The 16,494-nt window shown below is 44.0% G+C and overlaps 1 protein-coding gene across 3 annotated transcripts; it reads left to right on the top strand.

Moving 5' to 3' along the window:
* Positions 1-692: 692 nt before the first annotated feature.
* On the top strand, positions 693-12,977 carry arhgef9b (Cdc42 guanine nucleotide exchange factor (GEF) 9b; the record flags this gene model as incomplete). 3 transcript variants are annotated; one of them, XM_079229058.1, is made up of 10 exons in its annotated part: positions 693-833; positions 1,509-1,598; positions 2,678-2,878; positions 4,947-5,126; positions 5,541-5,773; positions 6,821-6,950; positions 8,452-8,583; positions 10,222-10,465; positions 10,648-10,716; positions 12,802-12,977. In XM_079229058.1, exons 1-10 carry the CDS (start codon positions 708-710, stop codon positions 12,975-12,977), a joined length of 1,581 nt encoding a protein of 526 aa, XP_079085184.1. In that variant the 5' UTR covers positions 693-707. The 3 variants fall into 3 exon arrangements, with proteins under 3 accessions (XP_079085184.1, XP_079085185.1, XP_079085186.1); XM_079229059.1 differs by lacking the exon at positions 1,509-1,598; XM_079229060.1 differs by lacking the exons at positions 1,509-1,598; positions 8,452-8,583.
* Between the last annotated feature and the right edge of the window lie 3,517 nt (positions 12,978-16,494).

The following is a 16,494-nucleotide window of genomic DNA, read 5'->3' as shown; positions in this document are numbered from 1 at the left end:
AAAATAACACTCTTACCTGGGCACATGCGCCACCGGTTGTGCTATTTAAACATTTATCTCAGCGTCGCATAATGTCCACATTATTTATTTATAACTCCAAAAATCGATAGAAAAGATTTGATGAGTCATCCTTCTGTGTTGTCGCTGATAAAATAACAAGCATGAAGAAAGAGAGATTATCCCTTCACATTTGTTTGCTCCTCAGCATTTATATTACATTAACACATGTAATTATTCTAATGTCATAATGGACCAATTACCATCCCTTAGTGGAGACTGGTGCTGTGCTTCTGAACGTAGTGTTGTTTCTTCACTAATAGCCCTGCCTTTTTTTGTGGTGCCGTATTTCGTTGTGTTGTGCTGTGGTCTGTGTCGGGCTATTGTGTTGTTCTATTTGCAATCCCTAAACTGCCAGTGGGCCTTGACTTTGAGGGTGTGTATTTGCATCCATTAGTAATCTGAGTGGGCTTAACAACAAGGATTCACACAGATCGGGGCCAAAATGAGGCTGAGCACTGCATTACAATCACTTTCCAATTAGATTTTAAATGCAGTTTTTTTGGGTCACGTGGAGCAATATCTGCGGTGCTCGTCGCGTTGGCTCAGTTCTGAGAATGAAGCTTAAATATTGTCTTTCCCTCCGATTTCTCTAGTTGATAAGTGGAGGTTCAATCGTCAACGCTGAGGCGGTATGGGACCATGTGACCATGGCGGACCGAGAGTTGGCGTTTAAGGCCGGCGACGTCATCAAGGTGCTGGACGCCTCCAACAAGGACTGGTGGTGGGGCCAGATTGATGAGGAGGAAGGATGGTTCCCCGCCAGCTTTGTACGGGTGAGTTAGCTGCAGCCACGGCTGGCCAGCGACCACAGACACAACACACACCCACACACACACAGAAACGGAGGCACATGAGCATATGCACACAAGCTGATGAACACACAAGGGAAGGTGCACACACACACACACACGCACGAGTCACGTGCCCAGACACGCATGCACGAATAAAACCACACACACAGATGCACACTGTTGAATAATGCTTTATTTTGATAACACATAACACTCAAGAGATCTGAGAATAGCTAGCTAAGAGCCTTTATCGGGTGTTCAGGGGCAATAAGACAAAGATGCTGATGAGCCCCTTTTTCTTTTTTTTTGGCATCAACCTCAAGTCCTTCCCTTGAAATTGCAAGTTAATTTACAACGTCCTCACTTTGCATCGTGATTATATCTCCCCCATATTTGAGCTCAACGTAACCCAACACACAGGTCTGATGCATCTACGGCACCTTGTTCTGTACTTCTTTTACTTAACTTACTGAGACTTAGCATCCTTGTTGTAGGTGGAGGCTCCTCCCCCTCTACCCTCCCCCCACAGACACTCCTCACCATGGCCATTCCCACCTGTCCACCCTTCCATATTCACTCCCGAGAGGGCAGGGCAGACAGGCTGACCGACTGTCAACCAAAAAGTATCTTTCTGTTCTGTCATTCTCTCTCTCCAAGGTGGAACCCCACCCTCCTCAGCCCCAAACAAAACAGGTTTTCTATATCAACCCCATAGCAACTCCACGGTTCCAAAACACCACGTCAAAGGTGCGTTTTTTTTTTCCCCAGCTTCATCCACCCACCCATCCAGCCTGCCCGCCCACCCGCCCGCTCCAGTCTGTCCATGCAACGTACCCACGACATTACCAAACATTAACGTTCCCATGACGTTCTCACATCATTCTCAACGGGGTCGATAGAGAGGCAGAACTGATGAGTCAAAAGTAAAGTAATGTTAAACGGCCTGCACTCAAATTCTGCAAATGTCTTCATATAGAATTAGATGGATTTCGGAAATCACTATTCCTGTTAATATTCATGGAGATTTCCATTTCAAATATGGATCATTAATTTTTCTGCACTCCATTTACTGTTGACTCTGACTATTTCTCAGTCTTTATGCTGCGCTACTAGTTCTAGTCTGCAGTCAGTGCTCCACCACCCGTCACTCTGCTTGTCTGTGGCGCTGCATTTCTCATCTTGTGTTTGGCATTCTACTCGTCGGGTTCTTTGATGTTCTCTTGGCAAACTGTGTGTCATCAGGTGTTGGCTGCTGGACATCTGAAACCACGCACACTTGGCCCTTTCTATGAGCGATAGTGGAATACACAATGTATGTGGGCCTGTGCGTGCGTCTGTGGGTGTTGAATGTGATGCATGTGTGTGGAAATTGTGAGGTTGCGTGCGAGCGTATATATGCATGCGTATGTGCCGGGGCGGGGTTTGGAGTCACACACAGAGCCAAAGTTGGGCATTTAATATCCTCTGACTACAAGTCTTAGAAAGAGGCTTATTTTAAGCTCTGGAGTTTGTCCCTCACCTTTCTGAAATGCTGGACCAAACCACCGGACACCCTCTAAATGAAGCTCTGTGTGTGAGACGTGTGTTCACGTGTGTGTGCTGTGTGTGCTGTGTGCATTCATCCTCATGAGGTGCCACTTTTATAGCAACGTTTTGTGGTATGAATATCTAAATGCATCTGTTTACTAATACTTTTGTTTCCGTCAGATTTGATATACACTGAACTGACATAACTGAGCACATCTTTTATTCAAGTGTATGTGTGTGCGTGTGTGGCTCTGTGTGTGTGTGCGTGTGTGTGTGTGTGTGAATATGTTTGCACTCAGCTGTGGGTAAACCAGGAGGACGTGGGCGGGGAGCCGGCCGAGGGGAGCAGCGACGTGCAGAACGGGCACCTGGACCCGACCAATGACTGCCTGTGTCTGGGCTCGCCCCTCCAGAACCGAGACCAGATGAGAGCCAACGTCATCAACGAGATCATGAGCACGGAGAGACACTACATCAAACACCTCAAGGACATCTGTGAGGTATTAAACACCTGTGTTTACACACACACACACACACATACATCCATACAGGGCATGTGTTTATAGGACAATAGGAACGGTAATTAGGAAAGAGCTGAACGGACTGAAACGTGTGAGAAGAAGCAGCCCGTTTGATGCTATACACAAGGCTCTGGTATGAATTCTTAACACTCCTACATTCACACTTTTCTTCAAGACATATTTATTTTTCTGTTGTTATCAAAACAGTCCAAAAATAGTATTTATTTTCTTTCTTAGATAAGAAGACACAATTTGCCGATTGTACACAATGGTGGCAGCAGCGATCTAGTCCACATAGAATGTGTCGTTATGATTCATGCCTCAAATTCACACCTAATCAAATTAAACAAGAGCCCGGCCGTGTGTTACATTTTTAGCATGGCAAGCCTTTCATAAAGACTCAAAACATGACAGGTCCAAATTTGATTCTGAGTCTAAAAGCTGGACGCATTACTCATAATCAAACGTTTGAATATATTCAACAACTCCTCAACTCTGTGAACTCTTTTTTCAATGTACATTTTCCATCAATAGTGGACAAGCCTAGTTATGTATCCAGAGCTGGATTTGCATGTCATAGTGTTAGTCCACTAGATATCCTAGTACATGTTAATCCACTACAGTGTTTACTCTTTAAACTTTTGTATCTAACATGGAACGGTTTTATCTTTGGGAATCTGACAATAGCTAATAATAACTGCTCCACATGATAACTGGTTCAAAAGAAACAAACATCTATGGGAATACTAGATTAATGATGTTGTGTTATGTAAATGTGAACTGATAATTTGACTTTGAGATTTCCAGATAGTTTTCTTATTATTATATAAGATTGAAAACAGCCCATAGTTTTAATCAATGACTGTCCCATGCCAGTCTGTTTGTTCTACTGCTATAACATGAACAGTATTACATCCGGTTAAGTACAACTGTCTTCCTGCTGATACTGTAAAAAAAAAAAAGACAAATTCCCCAAAAGTTAAAGTAAGATTGCGTAATTCAATTTTTTTCATGCGAGGCAGTTATTTCTAAAATGTTGTCACCAGCACAGCCGTTGCCTGTGTGCTGGATGCATAGAGGTCACATCTGAATACAGAACACAACACCTGCATAATGACTTTGGGTGGGCAAGATTTTCTAGTGCAGATTTTTTGCTTATCTTATCATCTTTCTTCAACCCTCTGTGTACCCTTTGTATAGCTGCAATAAAGTGTAAATGTCACCTTCTCACCTCCACACTTATTGCTTGTGGAAATACCCAGCATGCTCAAATTTACAAACCAGCACGGGCAAGAAAGACCTCTTTGATGCGCTTTAAAACTGATGTGGACAAGCCAGTTAACGGCTTATTCGTTAAATGTAATGTTAAAATAATACTTTATCTGAACTATTTCCATTTTTTGTGTGTCACGTAAGTAAAAGTGAAGGAATTTAGAAAAAATACATAGAGTAAATTTTAAACTAATAGCTGATATTTTCCTGGTCACTTAGGGGTCTATGATAGAAGAAGCTTCCTATCGCAAGCATAATTATGTATTTTAGTCTTTTCTCAGCTTTCATTTGGATTATTTACATTGAGCTCGACTGCACGAAACAAAACAAAAGGGCTCAACGTGTGTTTTTCATAAACAGAGAGAATTCTGGGTGGTGGAGTGTGAAACAGCAAGAAACCTACCTACTGCAGCAAACCTTTTCCCAAAGTGCCAAAGCTTCAGGGCATTTAATTAACCACAAGAATTGCACTGACTGAAATTGAGGCCACAGTTCGACCTACACAAAATTGTTTTTGACTCTGCGGAAGCTTCGCAGTCATAGTTCATTTGGATTCAAATGAATTATATTTAAGGAGCGACTTCCGATGTTTATGACAAAGAATTAGCACAAAAAAACAGTGATGTGATGTAACGAGCTGTGGCCTGCATCACACTTATCTGTGGCAGCTTTCTGACTGAGCCGTGCCGCCATGTCACACAAATCAGGACCTGGCAGTTAAAAGTGTATCGTCTTTGAAAGCCCCCCATAGTAGTTGTAACCCATGTTGTTGCAGGGCTACCTGCGCCAGTGCAGGAAGCGCGTGGACATGTTTAATGACGACCAGCTGAGGGTCATCTTTGGGAACATCGAGGACATCTTCCGCTTCCAGATGGGCTTTGTGAGAGACTTGGAGAAACAGTACAACACAGATGAGCCCCACCTTTCTGAAATCGGACCATGCTTTTTAGAACACGTGAGTTCAAATGGCGTTTTTTCTCGAGTGTTTTCCTTTCATAATACTTCATTATAACAAGCTTTGAAAAAAACTTGATGTCCAGCCGAGAGCAGCCATCATTGCGAATCATTTTGTTCCGTTTGTTATCTCAAGATCAGAATTTAATTATCTCGTTATCATGAGATAACAGTTAAGCTGTGGCTATAATTAAGTCACAAGCAAACTGTTTTTTTTTTTTTTTTTTGAAAGATAATGAGATAATTAAGTCATGATCTCGGAAAAAAAGAAACGGCTCTAATAAAAATTTTAGCGACCGGAGCTGCTCCTCCGTATATATTGGCACGCTTCTCCCCAGCATGTTTTATTAAAAAGAGGATTGCGTTTCATATTTCCCCCGCTCATCTTGTGTCTCTCTGCTCCTTTAATCTACAGCAAGATGGTTTTTGGATCTACTCAGAATACTGTAACAACCACTTGGACGCCTGTATGGAGCTGAGCAAACTGATGAGGGATGGCAGGTACCAGCACTTCTTCGAGGCCTGTCGGCTCCTCCAGCAAATGATTGACATTGCCATAGACGGCTTCTTGCTCACCCCTGTCCAGAAAATCTGCAAATATCCACTCCAATTGGCTGAGCTCCTCAAATACACTGGGCAGGAGCACAGGTACTGTACACTTTGTCTAAAGTCACATTTAACGTGTTGCTTTTGATGCTTTGATGCTATTACTGATGCATCATTGTGTTCCAGATGCATTGTGTTGCTATGCAGCCGTTGCAGGTGTTGGGTTTGTTCGACTGGAGCGGTGATTATCCATGCATGAACTGAAACAAATGTTATTTTGCACTGTTTTGCCAAGCTTTCTGTGAATGTCGTGGAGAAAAACGTTTCATCAAGGAAATAGTTGCATTGAAATTGTACAGCACAACACTGCTCTTCATCACCACGTCACATCATCTCCATCTCAACACATGGGCATAGGATCATTGCACAGAACTCTGGATATACATATATATTGCAGATTAAATATAAATTTGGGCTTTCGCTGGTACACGTACTAGTGTCAACATTCCCAACACACACAGGAGGCACCGCACAGAAGCACAGTAAACATTTGCCGATACGAGAGCATCCAGATGTGCAAACTCATGCGTGCAAGCCCACAGAAACGTGGTGCGAGTGATTCAGCGTGTCTCAGCCAGCGCCAGGTCATTGACAAAGCACGCGTTCTCAGCCAGAGAGGGACAGGTGCCAGCTCTGCCTGCCAGATCACAGTGTTTGACTGTTTGGAGCTGCAGAGAAGCTGCCTGCTCTCTGTTACACACGCACACACACACACACACACACACACACACACACACACGCGCACACGCACAGACGCAGGCATTATCTTCCAAAGTGAGGATTGGATCCGTTGCATATCTAAGCTAGAGGGATAAATCCAGCTCAGTTAGCATAGACACAGTCAGATTTAACTGTGGATAGAGAAAGTGGCTGATTAGAATTAAATGAAAGTATGTTATTTTCACTGTGTTCCTGCAGACTTACTGCTGCTACTTGAGTTTATAACCCCATTTATTTAATAGGCTACTCTGTACCACTCACTGCTGCAACATTACATGTGTTTTTTTTTAATGGGTGGCCGAACTCCAAGAGCTATAAATTTGACCCTTTTACACCCCAGGAGTACTTATGTATACACTGTGTCCGTAGTGATTATCGATACGTGGCAGCAGCGCTGGCAGTAATGCGGAACGTCACTCAGCAGATAAACGAGAGGAAGAGGAGGCTGGAGAACATCGACAAGATCGCCCAGTGGCAAGCCTCTGTTCTGGACTGGGAGGTATGTGTATGTATTGACTGTGGAGTTTGTCCGAAGCATCTGATGTTGTTTTACTGGCAGATTCTGGCCCAGTCTGTTTAGGCCATCTGTGTAGTCACGGATATTGCCCAGGGACGGAGGAACTTTTACTTCATTTACATCTCACTTGATTTAGTTCAATCAGGAGAAACTTTTCAAAGATTCCTGCCATGGTTAGTGCAGGAGTCTGGACACAAGTGGTGAAGGGGATGAAGAGAATTAGCGGAATATCTGGATGATGGGATTTGGAGCTGGACTTTGGCTGAGCTCAGTGGGAGGAACCGTGCTCGCTGGATGTGGTGAAGACTGGATGTGACTGGGGCAGGGTTTTCATATAAATTCCCAAAGTCACTCCTTGACTTCCTTAAATGTTTGACGTTTTTCACAAACCAAAAATGACATATTCTCAACTTTCCCTTTCAAACTTCATGGAGTAGTGCAGCAATTTAGTAGTGCGCTCTCAGAAAGTTGAAGGACTTGTTGGAGACTGATGGGGAAAAACAACGGTTTAATGCAGCAAAGGTCGAGACATCACAACTATGGGTCAATAAAAATAAAAAAAGGCAAGATCCTACATATCCCATAATGCAACATGATAGCATTTTTTGTTAGACTTCCCCTACCTGGTGAAAAATAAACCCTATAAAGCATGATTTAACTTTACATCATGTTGCACCAAACTTTACAACTAGCTTAAAATCAAGGATTCAATTTAAACCTCACTTTAAACGTCAGCTGGGTTTTTACTCTAAACCTAGATCCAATTTAATTATTTTGCACGGGAACATTAAACTCCAATGGGATCCAGTTTTAACTTATAAACACTTTTGAGATAGATTGAGAAAAAACAATCAAGTTCAAGCGCAAAGAAAACTAAAGTTACTACAAAGAACTTAGAGCTGGTTATGTAACCGTCTCTACACGACCTACATAAGCAAACAACTGGGGCTGTCCTTGATTACAGAGATTCTTAGTCGACTTCCACTCGGAAGATTTTGTAGCCGGATCGATTATTTGATTTAACTAGCAGATCGGTAAAACTGAGTTTCTTCACAGAGAATCAGGCCAAAGCAACTCTTGAAACCTTGTTATTACCAGGCCGGACTGCTGGGAAACTGTTACGGAGCTGAACAGCCAGATGAGACAGGCAGTGAAAGGAATGCAGCTGTGCTCCAACTCTAAGCTTCTCTGCCAAACCCCCGCTAGTAATGTTAGGCCAGGTGACGTTTTAGCTAGTTAGCTAGCTCGCTAGCTATGAGCCACAGGAGACACTGCACAACTATTCCCACATGCTGGACTCTCTGCTGGAACTTGTGTCTTTTGGCATTTGCATCACATTGCATTGTTGTACCTATGAGTATCTTATTCAATCACACATTGTGTGTGTGTGTGTGTGTGTGTGTGTGTGTGTGTGTGTGTGTGTGTGTGTGTGTGTGTGTGTGTGTGTGTGTGTGTGTGTGTGTGTGTGTGTGTGTGTATCTAGGGGGACGATATCTTGGACAGGAGCTCGGAGCTCATCTACACTGGGGAGTTGTCATGGATCTATCAGCCCTATGGACGCAGCCAGCAGCGAGTCTTCTTCCTCTTTGATCACCAACTGGTTCTCTGTAAGAAGGTAGGCGCTCTCTTTCTCTTTGTTCACTTCCTTCCTTCCTTCCTTTTTCTTGAAGACCTTATTGGCTGAAAAAAAAAAGCTGAAAAGGCTAAAACACCCGCCGTGGGTCTGTGTTCTTGAAATGCCTGGTGACGGAGGCGCTTGAAGACCACGCGACGCCTTCAAGCGCACTCGAGAGCTGCAAATAGATGACATAATACCTTATGAGACGCACCAAATCCTCGGCACCTTTCACAAAATGGAGCGGCGATACTTTGGGCTCTAATGCACCGAGGCTGCGCTCTCCTGTCAGACGGATGTTCACGCTCGACTAGACCCCACAATACATGGAGACGCAGACACGAAGGCAGACAAACACACAGAGGCCGGAGAGCTGCAGCATCGCACGCACGTGTTCACACAGAGGAGCAATACTTTCACCGTGACGCGGGCAAACACGCACAGGAAAGGAACTAACAAAGACGTACGGATATAGCATCTCTCGGTTTTTCTGATTCCGCCTCACTTTTATCATCTTCGAGCATCTCTGGCACCAGAGATGAACTCCGGCGTGTCTGCAGATCCGTGTGCGTGTGTTAGCGGTTCTGGTCCGCTAAATAAAAAACAGCCACATGTATAGATTTTGGTCTTTAGTTCCACACATCCTTCTCCAACATCCTCAGTACGACATGTGTAATTCCAGCCCTCGGGGTGTGTAAGTATCACGTTGCATGTAGCCTTCCATCTTTTCCACTCATCTCTTCCTTATCAGCACACGGATGCAGATTCGTCTCAGCGCGCTTATTAAAAAGATTCCCGCTCTTGTTTTTTTCTTTTTCTTTCTACCTTCCCTGACCTTATAGTGTGGCTGCTGGTAATTTGGTCCCTCAGTTGCCAAATTACCTGACCTAACAGTCAAGATGAGGACTTTTTATTTTCTTATTCCTTCAAAGTAACACAGGTCAAGGTTACTCGTGGTTGATGAACTAGATGTGAACCAATGTTATTATTCTGATGACTAATAGATTTGGATGTGATGGTAAACTGGAGTTTGGGCTGTTGATGAGAAGACATTTTTCACCTATTTTCTGACATTTTCTTAAATAATTCAGAGATTAATCATAATTGCTGGACACTACCCTGTCATGGTGTGCAGTAGTTGAAGAATCTAAATTGAATATTTATAATGTTTTGATATTTTATTGGTTAAAAGAAACTATACCCACTATTTTTTGTCACAACGTTATTGTCATACTCTGGTGTTTACCTGTACTTCACCGAGGCATTCCTTATTTACTCTCGTACTGTAGTACTGTCCACCATTATTTCATAATTGATTCATTATTTTAAAGATTTTTCTCAGACAAAACATGACTTATCGCCCCGTGGTTGTACATGACATTTTACTGCCGTACCAAATAAACTAGTACGAGTACTCTCCAACGTTGAAAGAGTACTCTCTACCTTTTGTGATTTGGCACACTGCAGCGTGTTTGTATGTCTGGGCAGCAGATGGAAAGGGTTGCATAAGGCAGCAGACTCTCCGGGTACCAAGGGAAGGATGCTAGTTGACACCTCTAAGGTTCAGCACACACACACATGCACATTAACAGACCCCTCCCCCTCCTCCTCCTCCTCCTACTCCTCCTCTTCCTCCAGGATCTCATACGCCGGGACATCCTCTACTATAAGGGCCGCATCGACATGGACCGCTACGATGTGCGGGACGCCATTGACGGGCGCGACGACGACTTCAACGTCAGCGTGAAGAACGCCTTCAAACTGTGCAACAAAGACAGCGAGGAGATCCACATCTTCCTGGCCAAGAAGCCAGAGGAGAAGATCCGCTGGCTCAGGGCCTTCCACGAGGAGAGGAAGATGGTGCAGGAGGACGAGAAAATCGGTTAGTCACGCATCTCCCCGTCCCTCCTGGTCTGCAAAGCTTTAGTCTTGTTCACAATGGACGTGCTGTACTTGCTGCAGAGGACATGTTGTATTATCATGAGAGTTGAAGTAGGTTTTGTACGGAAACTAAACAATGCTACATATTATTCACTTGCCTTTGCGATTTCGTTTGTCGTTCAGGTTTTGAGATCTCTGACTACCAGAAGCGGCAGGCGGCCATGACGGTGAGAAAGGTGACCAAACAGAAAGGTGAGGCAACAAGAAGATATCAGGTGATTTCCCTTTTTCTTTTCCTCGCTGGTGTGCTCTGTCTTCTCATCGCTGTTTACTCTTTACTCCTTAACCTGCTCTCTTTTTTTTTTTCTACTTTCTACACCTTTTTTTAAACACGCCTCCTTTGTTTATGAGTGGACCTAGACTATCTGTGTACTACTACGTAAGCTAGAAAAAGTCACGTCGATTCATGTCTTCTCGTTGTATTACTTTCGATATACTTCCTTTGAGTTAAATGTCTGTCGGGCCCGTACGCGAGGTTGAATTGATATGAGTTGCGAAGCAGCTGTTAAGCATCAATGAAAAGACAGAGGGCTGTTTGCATGACGTATGGAGTTTAAAGGGTGATAGCGGTGTTGGTGACATGTGGGTCCTGTGTCACGCTCGCCTCCAACACATTCCAACTGCTTGCATTTGTTCTTTTACTGAGTTAGGGTCCCATTCACATCCAGACGTTCACGGTATACAACAAAAACCTCTTTGGTTGATTCTGACTTCTGATGTGTAGTAGAGTTTTATAGACATCTAAATTGTAGAACAAGGAGCATGTACTTTACATTGTGTATTCCAGCACAAAGGAACAACATGGCACCTTGAAGTCAGGAGAACCATCAGGGTGTTTGACTTATTTGGGGATTTGAACAAGTTCAGTTTGAAAGCCAGATATGTCAAAATACGGTAAAACTCCCAACAGCTGCTGGCTATCTCAGTAACAGAAAAACATGTCAAGCAAGTTATTTTGGGATGCCAATCCCTCACCAAGCATCAGACCGAGGATCCACATGTCCAAAACTGTCGGTATCATCCTTTAAGATTTAGCCATTTTAGTGCCAGGCTAGATGTTTGTACATTTACCATTACAGATGTTCTTGCTATTGCCAGTTTCACGATAAGCATGACCATCCATTAAGGTATTAATTAACCAATAACCCCCCCTTCCCCTCGCTGGAATGTTCTCTCTGACGTTAGGACCCCTGTAGACGTCCGTCAGAAGTAAATGTTGTGTGTTTCAAAGTGCTGTATGTGTACATGGCTGGCACAAGGTGAAGTACTCTCTTGAATTTCAGATTCATTTATAGATTTCATCTTGAGAAAGAGGGCCATGTTGTATGGACATGGTTTGAGAATGATAAAGGTATATGCATTAGAGTTCTCCTTAGAGCTAGCACAATAAGATGCCATGGCAACTGCTAAGCAGCATTGGGAGGTGTTGTGATTAACGTTGGCATTGGAGCATGCAGTCACAGTCCAATCTGTTTACAAGCATTATCTTGACTATCCAAGATGAAACAGGTTCCTCTTAACACTAATAGATCAAACCCTTCAAACTGCAAAAAAACAGTGTTTGGCTAAATACCCACCTACTAACAAAAGATACTGTTCCTCATCTTTTCATTTCTTCCTAAGATGCCATGGCAACTTTTGAATATGTCATCTCCCAATATTGATTGTATCTAATTTTTCAATTGCACTAGCATAGCTGTGATGCTTGTAGACCGTAGCTCAATGACGTCGTAGACCGTAGTCAAATGCATATTAACGGCTTCCTGTTGGCTCTCTTGTTGCCGCTCTTGTGTTCTCAAGTGTCGAGGGTGCTATTCAAACGAATGTGCTGTCAACAAACGTGGCAGAACAACGTCTCTTGTCCCAACGTCTGCTTTTTCGTCACTGTAGCCGACGTGATCTGTGGGTTCTCTTGTTTGTCCGCTACAGAGTTTGATTGAATAGCATCTTCCGTCTCCCTTGTGTCATCGCTCGAGCTGAATTCCACCCGTCTCCCAAATTCAGCTGTCATCGTATGATCATACTGTCTCATGTCGTAGGTTTAACATGCAGGAATGTTCACACTGAAGGCCCATTCTGTACGTCTACGTGCCTGTTGTCTTTGGAAGCATGACTTGGTGTTGTGTTTTTGTGTCTGTCCGAGAGACATTTTACTGACGCCGTTTCCCGTTTGCTATCCACCTCCTCTCTTCTTCTCTCGCTTTGTGCCCTACGCTGCCTCCTTGTCCCTCTCCCCCTCGCTCCCCCTTCTCGCTCTTTTTGCACCTGCCTTCCTAGGTGTAAACAGGTGCACGCCCCCCTCATACCCGCCCCCCCAGGACCCCCTCAGTGCGGGGCAGTATGAGGTATCGGAGGACATGGCACAAGGAGAGGTTTTTGAATTCAGTCAATCCAAAAGAGGCCAGGCTCCTTTCTGGCAGAATTTTAGTAGATTAGCTCCATTTAAGAAATAGAGATACACGGACTCTTCTGAAGGACCAGCTATTTTTCTTAGAAGCACTAAACACTGGAGGATCATGTCCCATGATGAAGAAAAATACGAAACACACACACACACACACACACAAGAGACTTTTGAAATCATGGACCATTGTTAATATATAGCGTGTGAATGGAAGCAGCAAGAGGACTGAAGACTTGGATTTCAAACATTTGAGAAAAATAACAAAAACTTTATAATTCATATATGTCAGTAACGTTCTTAGTTTTCATGCTTCTCCAGCTGAGTCACCTGTCAAGGAACTCTTTCCCTCGGATTCTGCATCTTCACGCCATCTGAATGTCCCGGAGTTACTTAGATTGTCATATTAATCCATTTTGAGTCCCATCATCTGGAGAGAAACACACGGGGCTGAGGCGGGGGCATTCCCAGTGGTGTGATTGTGTCGATCTTGCCGTGCTGCTATGTGAGATTGCTTGCTGCGTTCTTTCTGAATGTGAGATTGAATAACGCCGGGCCCCCCGTGGCCCCTGAAGGACCTGTGAAGCTCCACTGTCGGTCATCATCTCTGAGTTAGACCCATTCTTCCACTGATCACAGACCAGCCAGGCCGTCTGGATCCCCTCCTCACTCTCAACGCTCCATATGTTCCTCTCTCTAGCTGCTCACATACAGTAACCCCCCCCCCCCACCACCACCACCACCACCTCACCAGGTCTGACGTTTCACAGTGTCTCCCTCACCCTCCATCTCCTGTCCTCTCCATCTCTCTACCCACCTGCTCAAGCCTGCGTGAGTCAGTGGCTCTCGGAGGGACGAGCTCCACTCTTTTGGAAACCTGCCATTGGCCATAATATGACGGGTCAGGGAACAAATCAATAGTTGGAACATCAATAGAATATTTACATCCTTTCACCAACCACGTTTGACAGGGTATTCATAACCGCTCATGCCGACGATTCGACGAGAGAGCTTTTTGCCGCTCAGATGAATCGGCCGGGGGCAGGAGATGGGCAGCGCCGCGGTCCACCTGCCTCGTGTCAGAGCCCCTCCCCTCTCTCCCCAGAGACCACCCCTGTAGCACTGTGCTGGCAGCTCACTGGGCGTTTGGAAAGAGAACAGCCGACCTCCGGGAAATCCACCGAGAGCGAAAAGAGAAGTTGAAGCATTGGCCAAGGTCTAAAATAATATCTCTTTTTCATGTCAGTTGTCAAAGCGAAAGACTCCTTCGGTTGGCTTGATTCTTTTTTTATGTTGCTCACTCTGTAAAAAGCACATATTCAGTCCGAGGAGCGCTCTTTCCCCTCGTTTAAGTCGGAGCGACGCCAACGCGCCGCAATGTGAGAATTTGGAAAAAACCCTTAACCAGCACAAGGGGAAATGGTCAAAAAACTAAATATATATGTTTAAATGAACAGGACAACCGTAGCGGTTAGTTGTGAGTCAGCACTGAAAGAACGTGCACTGCAGAAGTGTGAGCACCACCATGGGGAGGAGAACGGTGAATTTAATCTGCAGCATGACAGATTCATGCATCTCTGAAGGCTGCAGCTTCAAAATCTTGGCACTCCTCCCCGTTGTTTTTTCCAGATCCGATCCATGTTCTGGCAGTTAGCTCGGCACTGCTAAGTGATTAACACGGGACTGTGGCCTGATCAGATTGTTGTGTTTAATCAACAACGTCGCTGCCGTGGGCGAGAGCCCGCCACACGCTGCGAACAGAGGTGTTAGCAACGAGAGGATCTAAACACAATTGACACGCGCCATGAAGGTATATTCTTTTCTACAGTTGGAATGTAAGTGGCACACGAGTCCATGGTTTGCGATCCTATTTTGACCTCAGATACAGAAGTACATTTTGTGTTGAATTATATGAATTATATCACCTGATGGGACAGTACATATACAGTATGACAACTTGTGCAATGTGATATATCATCATATATCTTCAGTATTCACTACAACGTGATATGAAAGAGTTATATATCGTTCTATGTCATTTGTTTGCCTGCTTATAGGCCTTATAACCTATTGGAGAGAAGAAGAAAAAAAGAGAGAGACCTTAGAATTGCTTTGTATGTTGTGTAATTTATGTTTTTGTTTCAGTAAAGAAGGTTGAGAAATGCGTGAGTTGGCTGCTGGTGTCTGTAGAGATGGCTCCCAGTGAGATTGTTTTGGAAGATAATCCCCTGGTCTGGCACAGCAAAAAGATATGGTTCCCAGGCCATGATAACCTCAGGTCCCGTGCTACGCCCCCCCCACCCTACAAGCTCCCTCCTCCTCCCCCCATTCCCCTACTCCACGCCACCAACATACAGACACAAGCATGCAGGCAAACACACACACACACACACACACACAATCATGCGCACTTGCTGGCCCGTTCTGCTGCGGAGAAGAGAGATGCTATCTAACAGTGCCTTCCAGCATTCCACTAGTGATTATCTATTCAGTTTCACAGGCAGATTTGAATTAGTCATGTATTTTCCCTTCAGTGTGGGACTTGCATCTCTCTCTCTCTCTCTCTCTCTCTCTCTCTCTCTCTCTCTCTCTCTCTCTCTCTCTCTCTCTCTCTCTCTCATACACAATGGGAATTCCTCGTTCCCCAGTGCATGAGATCCACTCGGACAGAAACTTAGAGGTCAGGCCTTTTCCATATGAGTAGATACTGTGCCGTCTGACTGAAACACACCTTATTATATTATACCACACGTACATAGCGGTAACTTTATTGCACAAAAAGAGGTTAATTCTAATTTCAGATGTTTAGAAACTACATAGAGTTCCTTATTAATTGTTATATTTACCATGCTGAAAGATGGTTTCATTTGAATATATAGTAGGACGCAGATTTTCATTAGTCGAGATAGGTTTCACTTTTTAAAGTATATTATTAGCAGTGAGTTATGAATCAAAAGAAGAATCATCTATTTTACCTTTATCAGCTACACACTGTAAATAATGTAAAAAGAACAGATCATATATTTGGATATTGGTATTTTGCGTTGGAGACGAATGTTGTTCCAGTTCTAGCGTGCGGTAGACCTCAGTACAGGTAAATGCATGCTCGTGGCATCCAATATTTTGCATGAGACTTTAGACAACTCTTGACAGATTGTTTAGTTTCATTTAACTTCCAATGGGATTTTTATTTCCACACCGTGGAACCATTTCATTTGTGAACCCACGTCATCTCACTGAGGGGAGTTATTTTCTCCGTCCACCGGTCTCCTGCTCACGACACACTACCGGCTGTAGCGTCTGTTTTTATTTATTAGTACGTAGAGGGGACACATCTTTCCTCGCGCTGAATCAAAAAACTGAACCGTTGAGAGGTGAAGTGAAAGGCACTGACGTTCTCTTGGCTCAGATATATTGGCCACCAACTGAAAACTAATTCTGAAGTCTTTATTTGCTCTTTTCTTTGACTCCAACCTGCACTGTCATGGTCCAAACTGCCGGTTATTTTTTGGGGAATTCATTATTATTAATTTCGCTGAGGAAAAACGGGTATCATTTTTCTATGACAA

Source organism: Taurulus bubalis (genome assembly GCF_910589615.1).
Source record: "Taurulus bubalis genome assembly, chromosome: 13".
Taxonomy (NCBI): domain Eukaryota; kingdom Metazoa; phylum Chordata; class Actinopteri; order Perciformes; family Cottidae; genus Taurulus; species Taurulus bubalis.
Note: the sequence above shows the minus strand (reverse complement) of the source record. Positions and strands in the feature narration are given on the sequence as shown.